Genomic DNA, 25,272 nt, shown 5'->3' on the forward strand with positions numbered 1-25,272 from the left:
CGCCGAACCGTGCGTCACCGGTGGCCGGGCGAATCCCGCGCGGGCAGGAAAGTGAAAGCTGCGCGCGGACAGGCCGGGGCCCGGGCAGGGGGCGGATGTGCGAGAGCTTCTATGCTTATGGCATTGTGCCGCCCCGCCCCGCCCCGCGCGGGGGATTTCCACTGGGAATCCCCGCCTGGGAACCGCTGCTCCGTGCCTCTGCCTTCCCCGGCGGGCAGGGGGCGGGACCCCGCGGACAGGCTGCCCCAGGGGCGGGGGGTGCTGAGTCCCAGTGCTTCTGCTTCGGCGCCCCTCCCTCTCTAGTCCTCCCCCTCCCCCGTGCCTGGCTTGTCACAAGCCAGAGGGCACGTCTCGCCTGTTGCCTGCTTCCCCACCCCTCACCTCACAGGCAAGTCTCAGCTTGCAAGTCAGCTTGCAAGTCTCACTGCCCTGTGGCAATGGCCAGTCCTCGTGTCCTGGCCCATTGCCACAGGGCCTCCCTCTACCTTCCCGGCTCCTGCCTCTGTCCCTCTCTCTCTTTCGCCCCCCCCCGCGGAACAGGGCTAGGGTCCCTGCTACAGACAAGTAATGCTCGTCTCGCCACATTGAGATTTCCCCCCCCTCCTTATAAGAACAACCCAGGAGGCAGTGTGAAACACAGCACATCAGTCATTCCCTGCTTGTCCCCATTGCTCACCGCTTTGTCACAGATGGACATCTGGCTGGTTGAGCATGGCTTGCTCTTGACAAACCCATGTTGGCTGCTCCTGGCCCCCGCTTTATCTTCAAGGTGCTGAGAAGTGGATTCCTTGTTGATGCTCCCCAGGGTCTGTCCCCTTGACCAGGAGGGTGGATGAGGACATAACGGGAGAGCCAGGCCCCTCCGTCCTTGGTGCCTGGAGCCCTGAAGCCACTTTGGATCTGCTGAGGATCACTCCCGTATCGTGACGATCATGCAACAGGAGTGCGCGGCCTCAGCCAGTTCCCTATTGAATTCACGAGCCAGTTCTTGGTTGGGAGGAATATAATAGATTCCTACAATTATATCCCCTTCCTCATGCTCTCCCCGTATATTGACCCAGAGGGTCTCAAGATGCCCTTCTTGGTTAGTGAACTCAGTTTGAAGGGAAGTGTACTGCTCTTTGACGTAAAGAGCTACGCCCACCCCCCTTCCCAATGCGGTCTCTCCTCTACAAGGTATAGGCTTCTATACCTACAGTAGGTGGAGTCCCACCAGGTCCCGTTATCCCTATGAGACTGTACTCTTTGTCACACAAGAGAAGGGCCAGTTCCTCTTGCTTGTTTCCCGAGCTCCTGGTGTTTGTGTACAGGCAGTTGGGTCTGCCATGGGAAGCCATTGGCTTCCTTATGTGATGGGATGTGACCTTTCCTTGGGCTGGGTTCCCTTGGGTTCCCTAAGCTGTTCCTACTGTGGTTGTCATGACCTGGGCTACAACTGTTCATTGACTGCCCGCCCCCCCAGCAATTTTAGTTCACAGCCCTGTTGAGTAGGTCAGCCATTCTGGCCGACAAGAGCTTCTTCCCTTTCCGGGTGAGGTGGAGGCCATCTCCTCCCAACAAGATAGAAAGGAGCTGTTATTCATGCTCAACATGGGTTGATTAGGAAGAACCTAATCAACCCACGTTGTTTCTTTGGTCCTGTAGCCATTGGAAGTAAATGCACATCTCTTGCAGTTTCATAAAACAAAAATCTTGCCTAGGAGAGCATCTTGGTAGTATCTCCAATGCTTCATTTAAAAATCATTTCACATCTAAGTTAATGCTCACCTAACATTAGCATTTCCACTCCACTTTCTAGCTAAAGTTAAAGACAGTCTTCAGGGCTGTGTAATCGGAGCTCTGGTATCAGGAGCAGCTCACAGACAGCAGAAGAAAGACTATCTTTCTCTCTCTGGCCAGCAGGTGAAGCTAGGAAGGTTTCCTTGTTTGGAGTTCATTGAATGACCACAGAGGGATGAGAGGAAAGGCCAGGGTGGAGCAGCCCGGAGCTGTGGCCTGAGCTCCTGGGGCAGTGAGATGAGCAGTCCCAAATCATACAACCTCCGCTGGACTGGCAGGAACTGCGCTGGACTCTACTGGTTCTTTCTCTCTCTGGCCAGCAGGTGAAGCTAGGAAGGTTTCCTTGTTTGGAGTTCATTGAATGACCACAGAGGGATGAGAGGAAAGGCCAGGGTGGAGCAGCCCGGAGCTGTGGCCTGAGCTCCTGGGGCAGTGAGATGAGCAGTCCCAAATCATACAACCTCCGCTGGACTGGCAGGAACTGCGCTGGACTCTACTGGTTTCTAATGTCCTCTGCTGGCCGACCGCCTCAAGGTCCTGCTGGGGTGCAGCACTGTAAGGCCCCATGCATCTGTAGATACACGACAAGGTGTGGTTAGCCTTACTGACCGCTTCCTCGCATTGGTGGCTCATGTACATCCTGGAGTCAGCAATGACTCCAAGATCCCTTTCAGCCAGGATTGGTCCAAAAGAAATCTCCTGAGGTTCAACAAGAAAAGTCCTGCACTTAATGTGGAGCAATCCCATGCACTGCTACAAGCTGGGGCCCAACAGGCTAAGCAGCAGCTCTGCAGAAAAGGACCTGGTGGTTACAGTGGACAATAAACTAAGTAAAAGCCAACAGTGTGCCCTTGTTGTGAAGAAGGTTAAGGGCATCCTGGGCTGCCTTGGGAGGAGGTAAGTGATTCTTCCCCTTTATTCAGCACTGGCGAGCCCACATCTGGAGTCCTGTGTCCAGTTTTGGGCCCCTCACTACAGAAAGGATGTGGACAAGCTGGAGATAGTCCAGCAGAAATCAAATGATATGGTTTGGGGGCTGGGACACATGACTTCTGAGAAGCTTGTTTAGTCTGGAGAAGAGAAGACTGAGCGGGGAATTGAATAGCAGCCTTCAGCTACCTGAAGGGTTGTTTCAGAGAGGATGGTACTAGACTGATGTCAGTGGTGGCAGATGACAGGACAAGGAGCAATGAAGTTTAGTTTGGTAAGAAGGAAAGACTTTTTCACGAGGAGGGTAGTAAAGCACTGGAGCAGGTTACTCAGAGAGGTGGTGGAAGCTCCATAGAGTCAGAGAAAATGAGGGTTGGAAGGGATCTCAGGAAGTCATATGTAGTCCAACCCCCCTGCTCAAAGCAGGGCCAGCCCCACCTAGATCATCCCAGACAGGGATCTGTCAAACTGGGCCCTGAAAACTGCCAAGGTGGAGATTCCACTCCCCACCTCTCTTGGTAACCTGTCAAGTGGGTCCCATCTCATCCTAGCAATCCTTCTTCTTGAAACAACATCCCGTGGTTGAAGAAGTCGAATCCCTGCTGGCAACACCATCTGCACAGCCATGCATTGATTTGCAGGATGCATCTGCTCCTGCCAGGGCCCTTTCCCTTGACCAAAAGGATTGAAGACAAGACCACCTGTGCCCCCGTCCCCTTCACCCTTGCACCCAGAGCCCTGAAGTCATTCTTGATCTACTCAGGGTCACCCCTGGCAGCATCATTGGTGCCCACATGGATGAGCAGCATGGGGTGGCAGTCAGAGGGCCGGACAAGTGTCGGTAATTCTCCTGTGACATCTCGTATCCAGGCTCCATGCAAGCACCAGACCTCCCGGGATGACAAGTGAGGCTGGCAGGTAGATCCCTCCATGCCCTGCAGAAGGGAGTCTCCAACCACCACCACCCATCTCTTCCTCTTTGTGGCCGTGGTCTCGATCCTCCCCCGCTTGGGGATTTCTGGCCTGGCCTCTTTCATCACTGGAGTGTGCTTCTCCTCCTCCATTGGTAGCGCTGCATATCTGTTCTCCAGGCAAACCACTGCAGGTGGGGGTGACGGCTGTTTCTTGCTGTCAGAAGATAAAAGCTTTCAGCTTACACCTTCCTGGGAGTCCATGCCCTCTTCCTTTTCTAGCACCACCTCTGGCAGTCCTTCCTCCACAGTGCTAGAGGTTTCTTCCAGCATCAAATAGATGTAGGCCTCGTGATGGAGGATGCTTCATAGCCTCACTACCTCCTCCTGTAGCTCTCTTGCCTGCTCCACAAGGGACACCACCAGAAGGCACCACTCATATTGCAGGCATTTTCCCATCCTTGGAGGTTTTTAAGACCCAGCTAGACAAAGCCTTAGCTGGGATGATCTAGTTGGCACTAGTCCTGCTTTGAGCAGGGGTTGGACTAGATGTGACCTCATGAGGGTCCCTTCCAACCCTCATTGTGTATGATTTTATGATTGCCAGTTGCCCATCATGAATGAAGGAGTGTTTCAGGGAATATTTACATGGTCCGCCCCTCTCCCACCCCACCCCACCCTTGAGGGTTGGCCGTGCAAACAGTCCCTCCACCACTGGCACCACCTTCTCTTTCTCCACCTTCCAGCGTGGTGGCTGCCTCCCCCTGGTACCCACTGCATCTGCCTCCCTGCCTGAAGTGATGGAGATGGTGACGACTCCCTCACCCCAGGCCGCCTCCACTTCCCTGCCCTGGGTGGCAGTGATGACGGCTCCCTCCGTGCTGCCCACTTCTGCCTCTGCCTCCCTGCCTCAGGTGGCAGCAGTGGCAGCAGTGGTGGTGGTGATGGTGATGGCTCCCATTCCTTTGGCCTCCTCTGCCTCCCTGCCTGGGACAGCGGCAGTGGCATCTCCTCTTCCCACTCGCCTCCGCCTCCCTGCCTTAGGCAGCAGCAACGGTGGGAGCTCCCTCCCTCCCTCCCTCCCTCCTGCCTGCCTCCGCCTCCTCCCCACCTCCCTGCCTGAGGTGGAGGCAGAAGCGGTGGCTCCTTCTCCCCTGCCCACCTCTGCCGCCCTGCCTGCGGTGGTGGCAGCAGCTCCCCCCCAGCCCATCTCCATCTCTGATTCCCTGCCAGAGGCAGAGGGGGCGGCTCCCTCCTCCCTGCCCGCCTCCATCTCCACCTCCCTGCCTGAGGAGGTGGAGCCCATGCAGCCAATCACTCCTGGCCCTCTCAGCGGTGCATGTGCAGTTGTACACATGCGTTACAGACAGACAGATGCACAGCCAAATGGACTAAGCTTTTTATTATATTAGAATGAGTCTATGAATATGGGCAACACCCTGCAGTGGGGACCGTGGCCCTGGTGCTTGCTCTGGGGGCTGGGTGGTGGCCCCTGGCAGCAGCAATGGGCTGCAGTGAGTCAGGACCTAGGGGAGCAGCCAATGGGTGGGGCAGGGAGCACTGGGATGGAGCCCAGCAACTGTACTGGGAAGGGGAAAAAATGGTCAAAAGCATCATTAGTCCTGTAGCCATTATGGTTATTAAATGTGCTTCTCTCATACAGGGGAATAAAACAAAATCTCGCCTTCTGGAGCATCCAATACTCCACTGCCAGTCATGTCTACACCTGAGTTCATGTGACCACAGTGGAGTGAAGAAGTTTGTAGCTAGAGCTGCAAAGTGTCAGCAGGGCTGAGAGATAGGAAAGACATATTCCCAGCAAGGGCTGACAGACAGCAACATTGCAGAAGAGAAGATGGTTTGAGTAGTGGAACAACAAGAACATAATCAATGGCTTGAAAGAGGAGAGAAGGTGGTTAACACCTGTGGAGGGAAGAAATTAGCAGGAATCAGATACCTTATCATGAGCTGTGAAGTCAATTGCCTCTCTCAGAGCTGCCCAGATAGAAATGCTGTGCCTCTCCAGGGCAGTTGGTTTGTAGTTCTGGCGGAGCAGGAGTCAAATCGGGATGCAGCTGCACCCCTTGGATCCCAGGCTGGGGGAGTGCATTTATCTGATGCTAGGAAATGGTAGATCAACCCCTGCTTCCCCAGCTGGATTTGGGCTGCAGAACCCCTTGCCACTAGTTCGCACTGGCCCCAGAGCTCTGCTCGACTCACAGGAGGGTGAAACACTGCCGTGGACCTTGGGGGAGGCCTGTATAGCAGAAGCAAGGCCCAAAGATCATGAAGAGAGAGGAGGGGCTGTCACACTTACCCACAATGAAACTGGGTGGAGTGGGTGATATAGCCTGGAGGCCACAGAGACAATGGACACGATGCTTTGCCTTGGTCTCAGCATCTAAGCAACTGGGGGGCTCATGGAGAAATACCACAAGCTCCCCAGTTCCCCCTTCCCCCTGTATATCCCAGACCCCACTCCTCTGCAGAGAGCGGGCTACAACCCTGGAGCCCTGGCTGCCAACCTCCATCCCATTCCATGACAAGTCACCTGCATAGGACTTCTTTCTTCTCCCCGCCATCACCTCACTGCTCCCATCCAGCGCCAGCAGCTCTCTCGGGAACAGAGGGGCAGACAAAGAACAGGGATAGAAACAGCCCAGTTTTTTCCAGCTCCGCATCCATAGCTGCTGGCCTCAGCCAGCAAATGGAGTCTATCTCCCACCTAAGCCCAGGGCAGTTCCCGCTGTGCATCATATATTCATAGATTAATAGATTCATAGACTGTAAGACCAGAAGGGACCTTGAAAGAACATCGGGTCCAGCCCCCTGCACCAGGCAGGAAAGGTAACTGGGGTGAGGTGACCCCAGCGAGGAGACCGTCCAGTCTCCTTTTGAGGATTTCCAGGGTAGGTGATTGCACCACATCTGGAGGGAGCTTCTTCCACAGTCTGGACACCCTGACTGTGAAGAAGTTTTTCCTAATGTTGAGCCTGAATTGGCCTTCCAGGAGTTTGTGGCCATTACTCCTGGTTTTCCCCTTGAGTTCCCTGGTGAACAGTTGTTCACTGAGCCCTTGATGTACTCCCCTGATGTAGTGGTAATCTGCTACCAGGTTCCCTCTCGGCTTTATTTTCTTCAGGCTGAAGAGTCCCAGATCCCTCAGCCTTTCCTTGTATGTCTTGCCATGTAAGACACTGATCATACAGATGGCTCTTCTCTGGATTCTCTCAAGCTTTACCATGTCCTTGTTAAAGTGCGGTGCCCAGAACTGGACGCAGTACTTCAGCTGGTCTGTGCTGTGGTATGCATGGGCTGTGGGGTCTGCGGTGGGCTCTGATGCTGAACCAGAGGTGGATCTAGGACTCTGCACAGGGAGGTGCTGATGGTACGGTGCCTCACCCCATATAACACAACACCTAGTTTTCTCCAGTGAAAAAGAAACTAGCAGCTTTGCTAATAAGCGGCCTAGAGCTGCAGTATTCAATTTCAGACTGAAGCCAACAAAAATAAAGCTTTATTGGCAGGTGAATTCATTTACTTTATCAGGTATTCTATATAAAAGTACAACCAATGTGGCAAACATACTCCAAAGCCATTGTGTCCTCTGTCCTGGAATCATTAGAGTATGATGCACATCTCTTTCTTCACTTTCATAAAATAAAATGTTGCTTTCTTGAGCATCTGTACAGTGCCTCAGTGCTTCATTGTGAGCGATTCCTCCTGAGAGCTCAAGCTCAGCTGAGTTAATGCATCACACAACCATAAACTCATAGAGAATGGGGTTGGAAGGGACTTCACATCTAGTCCAACCCTCTGCTCAAAGCAGGACCGTCCCCAACTAGATCATCCCAGCCAGGGCTTTGTCTACCCAAGTCTTAAAAAATGCTAAGGATGGAGATTCCTCAAACTCTTTGGGTAACCTGTTCCAGTGCTTTAGTAACCTCCTACTGAGAAAGCTTTTCCTACTATCCAACCTCAACTTTCCTTGTGCAACTTGAGAGCATCTCTCCTTGTTCTGTCATCTGCCACCACTGAGAACAGTCCAGCTCCATCTTCTAACCATCCTGCAGGGAGCTGAAGGCTGCTATTCAATCCCCCTTGGTCTCCTCTTCTCCAGACCATTGGTGACGCATAGGGGGTGCACGTGGGTGCACTTATACCCCCTAAGCATGGCAGTGCACCTCCTATGAAAAGGCACAACCCTCAATCTGCTGCCAACACTCCTCCCAATACAGTGCAGTATGTCATTGGCCTTCTTGCAACAAGGGCACACTGCTGGCTCATATCCATCTTATTGTCCACTGTAACCCCCAGGTCCTTTTTTGCAGACCTTCTGCCCAGCCAGTCAGCCCCCAGCTTCTACTGGTGAATGAAATCCTTCTGTCTCAAGTGCTGGACTTTGCACTTGTCCTTATTGAGCCTATTGAACTTGTCCTTATTGAACTTCCACCCTTGCATTCATGGATTCAGTTGTGGTTAAAAAACAGGCTGCAGGGCTGAGAAACATGAATGATGTGACTTGGAGCAGTCAACAGATGGGAGGAGAGGAAGGAAGGAGAAGGAAGGAGAGCTGAAGGAGGAGGACAGAAGCCATTGGGGATTTCCCTGGAAAGGGCTGTAGGGGCTGATGACCTTGAGGGGACACAACTCAGGGAGATATGGGCCTGTGGGTTGGGGACGTTAGCGTTCAGGCCTTTCAAACAGCCCAATAACCCTCAGGCAGGAACTGACCACATCCAGCTGGGTCTGAGTGCCCCGTGGGCTCAGGGCAGGAGCCCAGCCCTCTGCAAAGGGCTCTGGTGGATCCCTGCTCCTGCCTTTAGCTCTTGCTGCAGGGCCCATGCTCGACCTGCTCTCAGGCTCTGGCTTCTCACTTCCTGACCTTGACTCCTCTCCATGCATGGCTTCCTGGACCTTGACCTTGGGGCAAGCAGGATGCCCGTACCCTGGTCTCTAGCAAGCACCACAGGAGCACAGGGCTTGATGGGGCTGTACTCTCCACCACAGCCCTGGGCTTGGGGGAGGAGATGGGATGGACTCGACCTCCGGAGCCTGGGAGCTGAGAAGATCACAGCCAGCTCCAGACTGGAGCATTTCCAGCTGTTCACCTGATTTTATGCAGCTAAATCTGCAACCCTGGTTCTCCCAAGCTGGGAAAGCCAAGGCAAGAGGGCTTCAGTCCAACCGTGCCTAGTTCATGGCTGTGTGGAGGTGCCTGTCCTCCGTGCTTGGGACCTGCAGCTTTGGGGGTCAGGGCATCTGAGTCCTGCTCTCCCCTGGCTGGGGACTGGGTTTGCGGGGCTTGGAGCTGGGGGCCAGGACACCCGGGCTCTCTCTGCAGCTCAGGAAGAGGAGCGGAGTGAAGTGGGTAGGAGCCAGGACTCCTGGGTCCCATCCCTTGTGGCTGCTGGAGTTTCTCTCTGTGGCCAGCAGATGTCCCACGGCTGCCACCCATCAACCCGGCAGAGCTGTTCTCCCCCGCCTGCCTGGAGGAGCGCTCCGGAGCTACCAGCCCCGTCTGTATGTCTGTCCCTCTGCATCCTGAGCCCACTAGGCCTGGGTTTCACTTCCCCCCCACGCCTTCCCACTGACATCGGTGACTCAGGGCTTGGAAATCCCTGCCCTGCCACTGCTTCTGCCGGACCCGGCGTACCCACAGCTGCTGGGTTCAGGCTGGGAGCCCGGGCACCTGGGTTTTCTCGAGGTTGGGGAGAGGAGGGGGGCGGGGGACCGAGAGCCAGGGTGCCAGGGTCCCTTCCAAGCTCTGGGGGCAATGGGGCGAGAGCACGGGGCCTTGAAATGCCAAGGCTGGAAGTGCAGAGCCCAGTTTCCACCTCCCCTGGTGTGTAGCACACAGACAGAGAGACGTGGAGCCTGGGGAATAAGCCACCTTTTATTGACATGCAGCTGGCAGGGGCCGAGATCTTGCTGTCCCCCCTGCCACACGTGCAGCACCCTGGCCCACATGTGCAGTGCGCAGGGCCCAAACCCCCACTTCCCACTTCTGGGGCATGCTCTAGTGTCTTTTTGGTTCTTATGGACTTCTGTTAGCCTGGGGGCATGCAACAGAGGGGCGAGGGGTTGGGGGTCAGGGGCTCTATTTGAGTCCCTATATTGCTATGTGGGACTGCTGGTCTGTACTGGGAGGTCAGGTCTGAGTCAGGGACGGGGCGCGGCTGAGCGGGTCCATGTCCAGCCTTCTCCATTGGCTGGGGCGATATACAGATCGGTGGCTGCATGAAGCAGGGATGCCCGCCCACATGGGTTGGGGGCATCCACTGGGGTGGGTGTCTTGTAGCACCGCCGTCCTGGGCTCGGGTCATGTAGTACTGCCAGGATCAGGCACCAAGCACAGGGGCAGCACCAGGGTCTGCAGCTGAGGGAAGAGTCCACGGGAGCCCTGGGGCCTAGCGACCCAGTGTTAGATGTTGCCTAGAGGGGGAATGAGAGTGAGAAGGGGATGAGAGACCAAGAGGAAGGAGTCTGTGATGGGGGATGGATGGATGGATGGATGGATCATAGAAAGAATCATAGACATGAAGGGCTGGAAGGGACCTCAAAAGACCATCGAGTCCAACCCCCCCCGGGTCTGGGCAGGAATACTGCTGAGATCAAATGATCCCTGCAAGGTGTCTGTCTAGTCTCCTCTTGAAGGCTTCCAAGGGTAGGGACTGCACCACCTCCTTGGGAAGTCTATTCCACATCCTGGTCACCCTTACCGTAAAGAAGTTTTTCCTTACATCCAACCTGAAACCATCCTTTAACAGCTTATGGCCATTGCTCCTTGTCCTCCCCTGGGGTGCACCAGCGAACAGTTTTTATTGCCCAGCTCCTGATATTCACTCACTACGTACTTATAGATGGCCACCAAGCTCCCCCCTCAGTCTCCTCTTCCCCAAGCTGAATAGTCCCAGATCCCTTAATTTTTCTTCATAAGGTTTGTCCTCCAGGCCCTTAACTATTTTTGCGGCCCTTCTCTAGACCCTTTCAAGAGTCTCCACATCTTTTTTGAAGTGTGGCGCCCAGACCTGGACATAGGATGGATGGATGGATGGATGGATGGATGGATGGATGGATGGAGAGATGAATATGGGGGAGAGAGGCAGAAGGGGGGATGAATGGCTGGATGAAAGGCTGTGCACATGAGGAAGAATTGATGGATGGAAGTATGAGCGCATAGGGAAGGATGGAGGGGTGTCTGTACAGGGAGAGGGATGGATGTGTACTTGGAAGGGGAAGGAGGGTTGGATGGATGGATGGATGGATGGACAGGAGGAGAAGGAATGGAGGGGTAAGTGCATGGGGAAGGATGGAAGGAGGGATGGCAGGAAGGAAGGATAAGTGCATGGGGATGGATGGAGAGAGAGGTGAGTGGATAGGGAAGGATGGAGAAATGGAAGGAGGATGAGCCATGGAGGGGGTAAAAGTGGGGAGGGGGACACAGACGGACAGATGGATGGATGGTTGGACAGTTGCACTCACCTCGGGGGTAGTTGTCTCCAGCCAGAGGGGTGTAGCCTGCAGGAGGGGAGGCAGGAGGTTAGTCAGGGTCCAGCCCTCACAGCCCCCCAGCTTCCCTCGCCCTGGATGCCACAGTACTGCTCCCATCTTCCCCAGGGGGCACAGACTCCAGCCAAGCTTCCCCCAGCTCCAGAGACCACCAAACCCCCCAGCACCCCCCGCCATTGCCCTCAGATATGGGCCCCGGTGCTCACCATGGCGGACAGGGGCCCTCCACCAGCACGAGGTGCCAGCTGCGAAGACCAGGAGCCCCAGGACCAGCCCAGCAGCCGCCGAGCCCCACAGCAGCTGGTCCGATGGCCCAGGGCCTGTCAGGAAGGGGTGGCAATCAGCTGAGATTGCTGCACCCCCTGGTCCTCCTCCCTGCCCCCAGGCATCTCAGAGCCCTTCCCCACTCTTCCACCCCCTTCCGCCTTGTGCCTCTGGGCCCAACTCTGCCCCCTTCCTCCATTAAGCCCCTTTCCCCCATGCCTCCAGGTCCCCCTCCCACTTCTATCCCCCTTATTCCCCAAGCCTCTAGTTCCCCTTCTTCCTCTCCTTCCCCCCGAGCACCCCTCCCCCTCCTCTTCTACCTCCTCCACGCTCCCAGGTGCCTTCCACCCTACTAGATCGAGGTCTCCTCACTTCCCCCTGACTGTCTGGGTCCTGCCCCCCATACCCTTGCCCCTGCCCCTGCCTGCCCTCCCCCCCAACAGTATCGGTTTACTCCAGTGGCGCAGCAGGGGCTCAGACAGGCTAGCGTGCTTCACTTCGCAGGTGTAGGCGTCTCCAGGCTTCAGGTGCACGGGCAGGATCTGGGTGGTCTGGTAGGTCCAGTCTCCGTGGGGCACGGTGGCCACAGGACCCGTCTCGTTGGTGTCCAGCGGGTGCCCGTTGTGCAGCCACGACACCTGCACACTCGCCGGGTAGAAGTCCCAGACGAAGCAGGCCAGCCGCGTGGGTGCCAGCCGGCTCTGCATGGGCAGCGCTGCCACACGCACCTGGGGTGGGCCTGAGGTAGGGGGACATAGCGGCATGGGTGAGGGTGGCGGCTGCCCCTCAGCATCCCCTGGGCCCACCCACGGGCTCCTCCACCCTGGTGTCTGCTCTCCTCTTCCTCCTGATCCATCCACAGGCCCTTCTACCCCAGCGCCTGGTCTTTTCGTCCCCCACACCCACCCACAGGCCCCTCTACCATGTCGCCTCATCGCTCACGATTTCACCCATGTGTCCCTCTACCCCAGTGTCTGGTCTCCTTGTCCCTCAGATCCACCCGCAGGTCCCTGTACCTTGGCATCTGGTCTTCTCATCCCCCTGGACTCCACCCATGCGCCCCTCTACCCTAGCTTCTGGTCCCTTTGTCCTTCCAGACCTACCCATGGGCCCCTTTACCCCTTTGTCTGCTGTTCTCTTCCCCCAGATCCACCCATGGTCCCCTCTACCCCAGCATCTGGTCTCCTTGTCTCCCAGATGCACCCATGGGCCCCCCTACCCCGGCGTCTGGTCTCTTTGTCTCCCCACACCCATCCACAGGCCCCTTTACCCCAGCATCAGGTCTCCTCATCCCCCAGACCCACCCAGGGGCCCCTCTGTCCCAGCATCTGGTCTTCTCATCCCCCCAGACCCATCCACGGGCCCTTCCACCCTGATGTCCTGTCTCTTTGTCCCCGCATGGACCCCTCTACCCCAGCATCCCGCCTCCTTGTCCCTGCCGCCCCGTGGTCCCACGCACGTCTCCGGAGTGCTGTCTGGGCCCACAGCCCCTGGATCTGGTCCTGGCAGCCCTGTTGCTTGCTGGCGGCCAGGTGGATGAATGTCCTGTTCATATTGAGGGCGCTGGCAATGTGGTTAGACGCATTTTGCAGCAGTCCAGGGTCACAGCCATAGAAGAGGCGGCTGTTGGGGTCGTAGCACACCAGCCGGTTCTTGTTGAAGGCCAGGTAGACATCCACGGCCAGCACTGCCCCGTTGCCAGCCACTGGGCACTCGGTCACTAGATGCATCATGAAGCCACCTGCAGGGATGGCATGGGGCGCATGTGAATGGGGCTGTGCCAGGTGTACACGCACAGACACAGTCTTCCTTAGGGTTGTTGCTGGGGTTGAGCCCCATTTACACACCGATACAGCTCCCTCAGGATTATAGCTGGGGTTACCCTGCCCCACACGCAGATGTGGACCCCCTGAGGTTATACCTGGCATTACTTCATATCAACACACAGACATGGGCCCCCTGGGGTTATAGCTGTGTTAAAACACCTCCACACATAGACTTGAGCCCTGAAGGGTTACACAGGGAGTTACACTCCCTCAACATGCAGATGCAGTGTCCATCCAGACACAGCTCCTCCAGGGTTAAAGCTGGGGCTACCCCCCTGTCCACACATGGACGCAGCCCACCCTGGGGTTATTGTTGGGGTTAAACCCTATCCACACACAGACATTGGTTCCATATGGTTATAGCTGGGGTCATCCCCTCCAGACATATACACATGGACACAGCCCACCATGGGGTTATTGCTAGGGTTAAACTCTATCCACACACAGACACAAGCTCCTTGGGGTTATAGGTGGGGTTACCCCCCCATCCACACACCGATGTGGTGCCCCCTGGACTTGTCACTGGGATTAAACCCCCTCCACACACAGGCACGGGTCATGGAGGGTTATACAAGGAGTTACAGTCCCTCCACACACAGGTGCAGTCCCCCTGGGGTTATAGCTGGGTTTAAAACCCATCCACAGGCACATCACTCCCCTGGGGTTATAGCTGAAGTTAGATGCCCTCAACACACGGACACAGCCTACCCCCCAGGTTATAATTGAGGGTTTCCCTCCCATCTACACACAGACAGTCTCTCCCTAGGGTTATAGCTGGGATTTACCCCATCCACACACAGATATAGCTCTGCAGGGTTATACAAGGAGCTACCCCATTCCATAAATGGACACAGCCCCCTGGGGTTATGGATGTGTGTGACAAGGTGCTGTCTTTGGCTGCATTTTTCTTTTCCTTTTTTTTCTCTGAATAGGCTCATGAGTGTGCCCCCATCAAGCCTTGCTGAATTTTCCTTCTCTGGGGATCAGCTTCCCCCCCCACCTTTTCCTTGTCTGCCATGACTTGATGTTACTTGGTTCTAAAAAAAAGAGGGAGGCTGACCCACAGGCTCCCAGACAGGCTCCAGGCTCACCACCCATAGGGTAATGAGCTGTTGCCTTAAGGGCCAACATGCATGCTCCTACCTTCCCTTGACATGCCCTGTGCCTCGCAGATGTTTTATAAATTTCTCTTTAGGGTAGAGTCTCAGCTGCTGTGGGCTTACCCTCTCTCTCTAGCTAGGCCCGTCAGACATAACCCACTTATATTCTCAGTTCCTGGGCGATGCTCCACCTCAAAACAATACAGTTGAAGGCTAAGACCCCATCTCATCAGCCTCGCATTATCCATCTTCATGCTCTGCAGCCAGCGTAGAGGCACGTGATCTGTGATCAGCGTGAACTTTTGCCTTAACAGATAATATCGGAGTGCTTCAACTGCCCACTTAATCGCCAAACACTCTTTTTCTATCATAGAGTAATTCCTTTCTGGTGGGTGTAATTTCCTACTTATGTACGCTATGGAATGCTCTTCTTCTCCCCCTTTCTGGACCAACACTGCTCCAATAGCCATATTTGACTCATTTGTCTGCACCAGGAAGAGTTTATTAAAATCCAGTGTATATAGTAGGGGCTGCAAACATAGCGTGTCCTTCACCACTGGAAATACCTTTTCCGCTTCTGGTGTCCACCTCACCTTGGTTGGGGCTCTAGCCTTTATCATCTCCATCAAAGGTACTACTAAGTCTGCAAAATGAGGTACAAACTTTTTATAATAACTAACTAGTCCCAGAAAAGCCCGCTCCTGTTCTTTCATATGAGGAGCCTGGCACTTCAGTTACGCCTCTACTTTGAAATTGGAATAGACCCCAAGGGGTGGCAAACACAGTCTTTTCTTGATCTTCAGGTGCTACTGGGACCTGACAATAACCTTTCATTAGGTCCAAAGTGGAAATGTGGCAGGCTTGCCCGATGTTTTCCACTAGTTCATCTACTCTCGGCATTGGATAGGCATCGAACTTAGCCACTGCATTTACCTTCCGGAAATCGGATTTTCCCGTCTGGCTTGGGCACTGCTACAATGGGGCTCCGCCAGTCATGGTGGGACTTGCATATTATGCCTTTCTCCAGCATCATCTCAATCTCTGTTTTTATCTGACTCTGCAGCTGCTGTGGAATCCGTCTCCAGCTCTTGCGGATCACCTGGCCCGGAGGCGTTTTTATTCGATATATCACACCCTGAGCTTCCCCAGGAGTTTCTTGGAACACATCTCCATATTCCCTGACTAGCTCAGCGGCCTGTCATCTCTGCTCTTTGGATAGTCGTGGGGCCAGTTCTACGTCACCCGGTCCCTTTCCTTCCACCACAGAGGGTCCCAATTCTAATTCCTCAGGATGAAGGGCCAGATACATACTCTTGCTCTTCCCACTTCAACATGTTGATATGATACACTTGCTTCTGTTTTTGTTTGTCTGTCTAGTACACCTCATAGTCTACGGGCCCCACATGGTGTGTAATTTCATAGGGTCCCTGCCACCGGGCAAGTTACTCTCACGGTTGGGCAACAGAACCAACACATGGTCCCCCAGGCCAAACTTCCTTTCCCGTGCACCTCGGTTATAATGCATCACTTGACATTTCTGGGCCTCCGAGATTTCCAAAAACCGCTCTCTGAGCTGCTTCAAGGTGTTCCCGCAGTTGTATTACATATTGAATCAAGTTCTGGTCTTTACTATGCTGTTCTTCCGAACTCTCTTTAATCAAAGCAAGGATTCCCTTTGGTTACCACCCATACAATAGTTCAAAGAGTGAAAACCCAGTCGAAGCCTGGGGTGCCTCCCTTATGGCAAATAACAAGGGCAGTAACATTTTATCCCAGTTGTGAGGACTCTCTACTATGAATTTCTTTAACATCTGCTTCAACGTCCAATTAAATCACTCCACGAGCCCATCAGTTTGTGGATGATATACTGCCATCTTTAGGTGTTTAATTCCCAAAGCTTTATTCATTCCTTCGAACACGCGTGATGTAAAATGTGTTCCCGGTCTGTCAGCAGTTCTCTGGGAAGTCCCACGCATGAGACTATTTTCAATAGCTCATTTGCCACTTTTGGAGCAGTTGTTGTCTGCATCAGCATAGCCTCTGGGTACCTCATTGCATAATCCAGTAAAACTAAAATACACTGGTTTCTAGTGCTGCTTCTGGGCAGTGGCCCCACAATGTCCACAGCCACATGCTCAAAGGGAACCTCCACCAAGGGCAATGGAATGAAGGGAGCCTTTGGAGGATGTCTTGGGTTTATTTTTTGGCACACAGGACACGAAGCACAATACCTCATCACTTGCTGTAGGAGTCCTGGCCAAAAAAATCTTGCCCAAATGCGGGCTTCTGTTTTGTCGCTGCCCAAATGTCTGCCCATAGGGAGCTCATGAGCCACCTTCAACAGAGCCCTTCAGTATCACCAAGGTACCAGCAACTGTATGACCTCCTCTCCTGCCGACTTTCCTTGCTCACTTTGGTATAGGAGATCATTTCGAACCACGGGTCGTCTTCATCAGTTCTAGTTGTAATCCCTCACCATTACGTTGAGCTAGGTGTTCCTACAAAGCATACCGAAAATCTGCCTCCCGGCTCTGCTCCAACTGGAAATGTTCATTGTCCCACAAATGTGCGACATCCACCTCCTGTTCAGCCTCTTCCTCTGGTGGAGGTTGTTCGGCTTCACCTGTGAACCCCTCAGTCATAGGATCATCTTCCCATCCAGCCTTGTGCTCTCTCACCTTGCATCTTTGTGTTCTTGCCTCCCGGGGCCTCCAACGGCAACTTTCTCTCACCTTGGTCTCCTCTTTCAAGGCTTCCTCTTTCGGTCTCACACTGGCTATCTCTGTCAACAACTCTGGCCAGTCACATCCCAGTATTACCGGGTAGGGGGTAGGGTAATACTACGCGGTGCAACTAGCATCGACTGGGTCTTATTGCCCATTTGCAGAATGGTCCACACTCTGTCCAATTCAATGGGTTCCCCGCACCAGCATCACGTGATTATATGGTCTGCTCCTTCCCTCTCTCTTTCCAGTAACACATTTCTCCGCACCATGGTCTGTGATGAGCCTGAGTCCAGCATAGCACATACTCTTTGTCTCTCTATCGTCACGTCCACCATCAATGCAGGCTGCTCATGTCCTGACACAAAATCAATCCTGGCCCCATAGCCACACATCCCCACCTGGGTCGTTGCTCGCGGGTGTATGTTTCCCACCATCTTGGCTAACAGTGCCTGTTGTCTTGCAGCTTGGTCTTGTAGGCCTTGTATTTATTTGGTGTAGCCAGCCCAAGATTTGTTGCTGAGGTTCAAGGTCTGGGGTTAGCACCTGCTCCTGCTTCTCTGGCTTCTTTTTAGACCCAAGGGCTCTTTCTTTCACACAAGCGAACCACCGTCTTATGACACATACTGCCATATGAAGTTTCCTGGCCAGTGCACCAATGTGACAGGGTGCCGTCTTTGGCTGCACTTTTCTTTTCTTTTCTTTCTTTAAATAGGCCAGTGAGTGTGCCCCTGTCAAGTCTTGCTGAATTTTTCTTCCCTGGGGATCAGCTTCCCTTCCTCTTTTACTTGTCTGCCATGACTTGATGTTACTTGGTTCTAAAAAAAAGAGGGAGGCTGACCCACAGGCTCCCAGACAGGCTCCAGGCTCACCACCCATAGGATAATGAGCTGTTGCATTAAGGGCCAAAATGCACACTCCTACCTCGCCTTGACATACCCTGTGCCTCACAGATGTTAAAATGCTAGAGAAAATAATCAAAGAACACATTTGTGCAGGCCCAGCAGGGGAAACGATGCTGAGGGGAAACCAGCACGGGTTTGTCACAGGTAGATCCTGCCTGACAAACCTTGTAGCCTTCTATGACCAGGTCACACACTGCCTGGACACGGGAGCTGAGGCTGATGTCATCTTCCTGGACTTTAGGAAGGCCTTTGACACAGTTTCGCACCCTATCCTCATTGGGAAGCTAGCAGACTGCGGAGTGGATGCCTACACGGTCAGGTGGGTGGCCAACTGGTTTAGGGACCGCACCCAGAGTGGTGGTGGATGGTTCCTTCTCAGCCCGGAGGGAGGTGGGCAGTGGGGTCCTGCAGGGTTCGGTCCTCAGACCAATATTATTTAATATCTTCATCAGTGATTTGGACAAGGGTGTGGAGAGCACCCTCTCCAAGTTCACTGATGATACCAAGTTATGGGGCAAAGTTAGTACACCAGAGGGCAGGGAGCAGATTCAGGCTGATAGGGAGTGTCCTTCTCAGCAGCTCGGAGGCAGAGAGGGATCTTGGAGTCATAATTAACTCCAAGATGAACATGAGCCGGCAGTGTAACGAGGCCATCCACAAGGCCAATCGCACCTTGTTGTGCATTAGCAGGTGCATGACTAATAGATCAAAGGAGGTGATGCTCCCCCTCTATGCAGCACTGGTCAGGCTGCAGTTGGAGTACTGTGTCCAGTTTTGGGCACCGCAATTCAAGAGGGATGCGGAAAATCTGGAGAGGGTCCAGAGGAGGGCCACTCGCATGATTAGTGGCCTTTGGGGAAGACCCTACGGGGGGGAGGTTGAGAGAGCTGAATCCCTTCAGCCTTCACAAGGGATGGCTGAGGGGAGATCTTGTGGCCACCTATAAATTTATTAGGGGACGTCAACGGGGAATAGGTGACGCGCTGTTTACTAGGGCGCCCCAGGGAGTGACTAGGAATAATGGGTGTAAACTAGTTGAGAGTGGATTTAGGTTAGATATTAGGAAGAAATGTTTCACAGTAAGGGTGGCCAGGATCTGAAATGGGCTCCCAAGAGAGGTAGTGCTGTCACCTAGCTTGGGGGTCTTCAAGAGGAGGCTAGATAGTCACCTGGCTGGGGTCATCTGACCTCGGTCCTCTTTCCTGCCAGGGCAGGGGGTTGGACACGATGATCCATTGTGGTCCCTTCCGACTCTACAATCTATGAGTCTATGTTTTATAAATTTCTCTTTATGTTGGGGTCTCAGCCACTGTGGGTTTACCCGCTCTCTCTCTCTAGCTAGGCCCGTCAGTCAAACCCCCCTGAGCAGGGCTTGGCTCTGAGGCTCTAGCTCTCTAACTCGGTCAGGCTCAAGGCCCTTCGGTCCATACACCAGGCCTACTAGCCCTTCAACACTGCGCCCCTGTGCCACCAGGCTGTTGGGGCCTCAGCCCCTCTGGCTTCACCCCTCTTTCTGTAGTTAGGGCCTTTCACCTAAGTCCATCCACCAGACCTGGCTTCAAGACTCCTATCTCCCCTCCAAGGGACAACGGGCTCATGGCCTGTAGTGCTGCACCCCTAGTGCAGCAGGGCTCCTTGAACCCTCTGCCCCGGCGCTCCTCGGCGCTAATGGGGCTGCCTCCCTCCCTACAGTCTCAGCTGCAAATCACAGGTCTTTTTTTTTTAACATTAACCATAAATCATAGGCCCCTATGAACATATAATTAAAATAAAAAAAACAAGAGCAGCAGAGTGCCGCTTACATGTGATTGTGCTTCTGTCTCACAACCTGGCCTATTCCTCCAAGGAGGCTGCCGCAGCTGCTCCATAGTCACTGGGAGTCACCCTCTCTGCTGCCTCCCTGCCCTTCCCTGCTTGAGGTTTATATGGCTCTGTCCGTCCCCCTCCTGTCACCTGACCAGCCGGCAGGGCTCGGTCCTTAAGCCCCGCTTGACCAGCTGGCTGCGCCCGCAAGCTTCAGCATTTAAAGGGGCTGCTCTGCTTCCTGGTAACAGGGCTAGGGTTCCCTGTTACAGTGGGGCTACACACTGCCCACACACAGACATGACTCTTGCAGGGTTATACAGGGTGTTATGCCTGCCTACATGCAGCCCGAGCCAGCTGGGGTTGTAGCTGAGGTTAAACCCCCGCTGCATGCAGACACAGCCCCCTGGGGTTATAGATGGGGTTACACACTGCCCACACACAGACACAGCCCCCCACCACCTGGGTTATCTCTTGAGTTACACCTCATCCACACACAGACAGGCCCACGCCCAGGGTTATACCTGGGCTCAGACCCCATCCACACACAGACACAGTCATCGCTGGGTTATACAGGAGGTCAAACCCCCTCCACATCTGACACACCCCACCCACACGTGGCCCCCTGCTCCTCCTGGGGGCTGCTCACCTCCTGCCCCACCCTGACAGCATCTCCTGTGGCTGGCATTGCCCGCGGGGGGGCCCCCGTGCCCCCTCCTCCCCACCTCTGCTGTATAGCTTTTGCCTCTCACCTACTCCGTGGCAGCTCAGCCCTGCCAGCAGTAGCCACAGCACCTGCATCCTGGCTTGGGGGGAGAGATCCCAGGCTCTTCAGGGTGCAATCCCCCCGAGATCCCCTCCTCTGCAGCAACCTCCTCAGTGGGATCCCTGCCCCTGTCCCTGTGTCTGTCTGTCTGCCTGTCCTGGTGTCTCCCAGTGGCCCCACCCCAGACTTTACTCCTCACCAGCCCAGCACCCAATGACAGCAGGTGCAGCCCAGGGCATCATCAGTCACCAGGTAAAGCCGGCTAAGCCCAGGCCTCAACAGGGAAATGGACTCAGGGCATGTGGTGGCCCGATGTTAGGACATAGCAGGAGGTCTTGGGGGTCTTGCCAGGACACCAGAGCTGGGTCCTCAGGGGGCCTGGCCTGCCTCTGGGGTGGGTATTTTCCCAGCAGCCCCCCCTGCCCAGGGCAGGTAGGAAGGCCCCCACCCCACCTGTGACAGTCTGTTAAGGGATTTGACCGGGTCATGGGGGGGAGTCAGTGGCAAAGTCATGGTGGGGACCTGGGACTCCTGGAGAGCAAGGGAGGCTCTACCCTCTCCCTTCCCCGTCCCCACTCCAGGTTTGACAAGCTCCTTTGCAATTAGGCAAAGTGGATCATTAAGCAATTTACTTACAAAATTCCCCCCCTCCCCCCATATCCTTGCAGTGTCTTCCTGACCCTAACTGGGACACAGGCCAGTGATGGAGGTGGGCTGGCAGGTCTCTGGGGAGGTGTCTCTGGCCTTGGCCCCATCTCTCCCACCCTCCCCCACTCTAGATTTCACTTTACTTCCCTAGGCTGAAATCACGGTCCCTGCAGCTTCCCCATTCCTGGCCCCCAATGTCGGGGGGGCCGGGGAGGGGTGGAGGTGAAACCAGCTTGCTGAAAGCAGCACCCACACTTCCCCTTGGGTGTGATGGGGGGATGGTGTCGTGGCAAGGAGGGGCTGGGATAGCAGCCTGTCCCCTCCCAGGGCCACCTGCACCAGGGCTATTGCTCCCCTCTGAGTCATGAGTTGTTCAGGCCTTTGCCTAGTTTGCCGTGTAGCAGTGCCCCACACCCAGGGGAGCTGGTAACCACAGACTGCACTTCCCCCTAGGTGGGCGGCTAAGTCTGTGGGGGGAGAGAAGAGAACAGGCACAAAGCCCAGACATCCCCCAAGGTGGGCGGCTGAGTCTGGGGGGGGAGGGGAGCACCCAGGTGAAGAAGACCCACAGAGCTCCAGAAAATAGACCTTTATTGTCACGGGGACAAGACAAGGCACGGATGTCCTGGGGCTGGAGGTGAGCCCAGCCAGGCAGGAGGGGATGGGGGGTTTCTCCCAGTCCCCATTGAGGAGGTAGGGACAGCCACCATCTCCTCAGCAATCGCTGGGTTCCCACAGCAGGCAACAAAAGTGTCTAGTCTGAACTCCCCGCTGCTGGCCCAGAGGTCCTAAAGGTGGGGAGTCAGGATGGGTGGAGGGGATCTGGGTCTTCTCACAGCAGGTTGGGTCAGTTCTTACCAGCTGCTTTGAGCTTCATCTAAGGGAAAAGAGGCAAAAGAGATTCAGGGGTGAGGACCCCCCGCTCCCCTCCCAGAGCTGGGAGAGACTCCAGGCGTCCGGGCTTCCCGAGCCCTTGGGTCCAACCCACCAGACCCCAATCCCCTCTCGGGAAAGAACTGACTCCCAGCACCTCCCTGCTCTAACCCCCCCAAAACTTCACTCTCCTTCCAGAGCTGGGAGAGAACCCAGGTGTCCTGGCTCCCAGCCCTGCTTTACCCTCCACCCCAGACCCTCCATCTCCTCCCAGAGCTGGCGATGGCGCCCAGGCATCTTGGCTCCATTCCTCATTCCCCTCCCTGCCACCCCTCTCAGGGGGAGGTAGAGCCCCGGGGACAGGGGGCACCTTGGTTGCGGAGCCGGCAGGACAGGACGAGGACGACAACCCCTCCAACTACGAACATGAGCCACCAGTGTGGGGAAGCGGTCAGTAAGGCTAACCACACTGTGTCATGCATCCACAGATACATCATGAGCAGGTGCAAGGAGGTGATCCTCCCCCTCTGTGCGGCACTGGTCAGGCCGCAGTTGCAGTACTGCATCCAGTTCTTGGTGCCACACTTCAGGAGGGATGAGGACTGCGTCGAGAGGGTCCAGGAGAGCCACTCACATGGTCAAGGAGCAGCAAGGCAGGCCTTACGAGGGGAGGGTACAGGACCTGAACCTGTTCAGCCTCCACAAGAGAAGGCTGAGAGGGGACCTGGTGGCTGTCTATACCGGGGTGGGGGGACCAGCAGGGAATGGGAGAGTCCCTGTTTCCCCGAGCGCCTCCCAGAGTAACCAGGGATAACAACCACAAGTTGATTGAGAGTAGGTTCAGGCTAGGTATCAGGAAGCGCTACTTCACAGTCAGGGCAGCTAGCATCTGGAACCAGCTGTCACAGGATGGGGTCCTTAAGGATGGCCGTGATCTCCCCAAGGCCCCTTTACCGTGCCAAGTTAGCCCAATGGGCACCCACTGTTCTCTCCTGCCACATCTTTGAGGGAAGGATTAATAGGGAGGGTGCCTTTAAGTCCTCTCGGACATGGTTTTGATTGGTTCTCTGGACCCCTGGTGCATCCCAGTTCAAAATAGATGTCACGATGGGTGTTTTGGGGCACGCTAGCCTTATGAGCTATGCATGACTCCAACCTCCCCTTGACCATGCCCCAAGCCTTGCAGATGGTACCGACGTTGTCCGGTCTGGGCCTTGTTGTAATTTGGCTCCCCTGTCCTCCCTGTGCTCTCCACAGCCCTGCAAAGTGCTGCGCCCTCACTGGCACCAGGGTTTGTGCACCCCAAATGCTGCATGCTCTCTGGCGCCAGAGTCCCCACGCTGCCGTGAGTCCCCTATGAGGCCTCCTCCTTCCCTTAATAGCCTCACCCAAACCACTGGTCTTATACAACAGCAAACAAAACACAAGCCTCTGGGCTGTAACATACATTCAAGCTGCCCGGCTATAACATCATTCAAGCCACGCCGGGGTACTCCATCCCTCACCAGTATCAGAGGCTGTACCTGTAGTCAGGCCTCTCCCCTTTGCTTGCTCCAGGAGAACTCCTTCCCCCTTGGCGGCTGGCAGGGAACTGCCCTCTTAGCCTCAGCCCTGGGGTTTATATATGAGCCTGGCCCTGCCCCTTCCGCGCAGCTGACCGCGGCAGGTGTGGGCCACTAGCTCACTCTGGCTGTCCTGGTAGCCAGCAGCTGGGGCTCCCCACTCACTGCTAGGGCTCTCTTCCTAGCAGTGTCAGCTCTTTAAAGGAGCAGGACATCCTAGTCCTCCCTTATTGGGAGGATGAAGAAGGCGCCGGGTAATGTGGGGCCCCTGCAGGATATGCGGGGCAATCTGGTGGTTGCGTCAGAGGATAAAGCGCACCTCTTTAACCAATTCTTCACCTCCGTTTTCTTGTGCAGGGACCGGGACTTCCCTGCTGTGATAGAAGCCGGACGCGAGGGGATCACCTTCAGACCTCAGGTTGGGGAGGACCGGGTTAGAGAGCTTCTGGAGGGGCTGGACGCGTTCAAGTCAGCGGGTCCGGATGCTCTCCACCCCAGGGTGCTGAGGGAGCTGGCTGGGGTTATTGCAGGGCCCCTGGCACGGCTCTACGAGCGATCGTGGTGCTTGGGCCAGGTGCCAGACGATTGGAAGGTAGCTAATGTGGTCCCCATCTTCAAAAAAGGGAAAAGGGAGGACCCGGGCAATTATAGGCCCGTCAGTCTTACCTCAATCCTGGGGAAGCTCTTTGAGAAGATCATCAAGGAGCACATTTGTGATGGGCCGGCATCCGAGATGATGCTCAGGGGCAATCAGCATGGATTTATTAGGGGGAGATCATGTCAGACCAACCTGATTGCCTTTTATGATCAGGTCACAAAGGCCATGGATGCAGGTGTCGCGGTGGATGTAGTCTTTCTGGACTTCAGCAAGGCCTTTGACACCGTCTCTCACCCCATCCTAATTAGTAAACTAGGCGACTGTGGCATAGATGCCTACACGGTCAGATGGATTGCAGATTGGCTGAAGGGTCGCACTCAGAGGGTGGTGGTGGATGGATCATATTCGACTTGGGGGGAGGTGGGTAGTGGAGTCCCTCAGGGCTCGGTCCTGGGCCCTGCGCTGTTCAATGTCTTCATCAGCGATCTTGATGTTGGGGTGGAGAGCAACCTGTTTAAATTCGCTGATGACACCAAAATTTGGGGGGAGGTGAGCACGCTAGCAGGGAGAGAGAGATTGCAGAAGGATCTGGATAGGTTACAGGGGTGGGCAGACAGGAACAGGATGCGTTTCAATACGGACAAGTGCAGGGTGCTGCACTTGGGTAGTAGGAACCAGCAGCACACTTATACGATGGGGAACTCCCTACTTGAGAGCACGGAGGCGGAAAGGGATCTTGGTGTCATTATTGACTCCAAGATGAACATGGGCCGACAATGCGAGGTCATGGTTGGCAGGGCTAACCGGACCTTGTCGTGCATCCACAGGTGCATCTCGAGTAGAGCCAGGGAGGTGATCCTCCCCCTCTATGCGACGCTGGTCAGGCCGCAGCTGGAGTATTGTGTCCAGTTCTGTGCGCCCCATTTCAGGAGGGATGTGGACAACATGGAGAGGGTCCAGAGGAGGGCCACCCGCATGATCCGGGGACAACAGGGCAGACCCTACAGTGAGAGACTGCGGGACTTGAACCTATTCAGCCTCCACAAGAGAAGGCTGAGGGGGGACCTGGTGA

The 25,272-nt window shown here is 55.1% G+C and overlaps 2 protein-coding genes across 2 annotated transcripts in view; one reads left to right on the forward strand and one right to left on the reverse strand.

Annotated features, from left to right (window-relative positions):
• LOC102381926 (H-2 class II histocompatibility antigen, E-S beta chain) overlaps positions 1-25,272 on the forward strand; it is a 603,463-nt gene that overhangs the window by 461,621 nt on the left and 116,570 nt on the right. The window lies entirely within an intron of this gene.
• LOC102377679 (HLA class II histocompatibility antigen, DM beta chain) lies at positions 9,496-20,674 on the reverse strand. The gene is made up of 6 exons (XM_006034594.3): positions 20,506-20,674; positions 12,856-13,137; positions 11,851-12,135; positions 11,339-11,452; positions 11,106-11,141; positions 9,496-10,055 (listed from the first exon to the last, which is right to left on the reverse strand). Exons 1-6 carry the CDS (start codon positions 20,552-20,554, stop codon positions 10,045-10,047), a joined length of 777 nt encoding a protein of 258 aa, XP_006034656.1. The 5' UTR covers positions 20,555-20,674; the 3' UTR covers positions 9,496-10,044.

This window comes from Alligator sinensis, unplaced genomic scaffold (assembly GCF_000455745.1).
Source record: "Alligator sinensis unplaced genomic scaffold, ASM45574v1 scaffold1303_1, whole genome shotgun sequence".
NCBI classification, from domain to species: Eukaryota; Metazoa; Chordata; order Crocodylia; family Alligatoridae; genus Alligator; species Alligator sinensis.

Excerpts from the sequence above, each read along its gene's own strand:
- LOC102377679 (XM_006034594.3), bottom strand. The coding sequence starts at position 20,554 with ATGCAGGTGCTGTGGCTACTGCTGGCAGGGCTGAGCTGCCACGGAGTA. Across the intron at positions 12,136-12,855 it reads CCAGACAGCACTCCGGAGAC|GCCCACCCCAGGTGCGTGTG; the intron begins GTGCGTGGGACC and ends CCCCTACCTCAG. Across the intron at positions 11,142-11,338 it reads GAGGGCCCCTGTCCGCCATG|GCTACACCCCTCTGGCTGGA; the intron begins GTGAGCACCGGG and ends CCCCTCCTGCAG.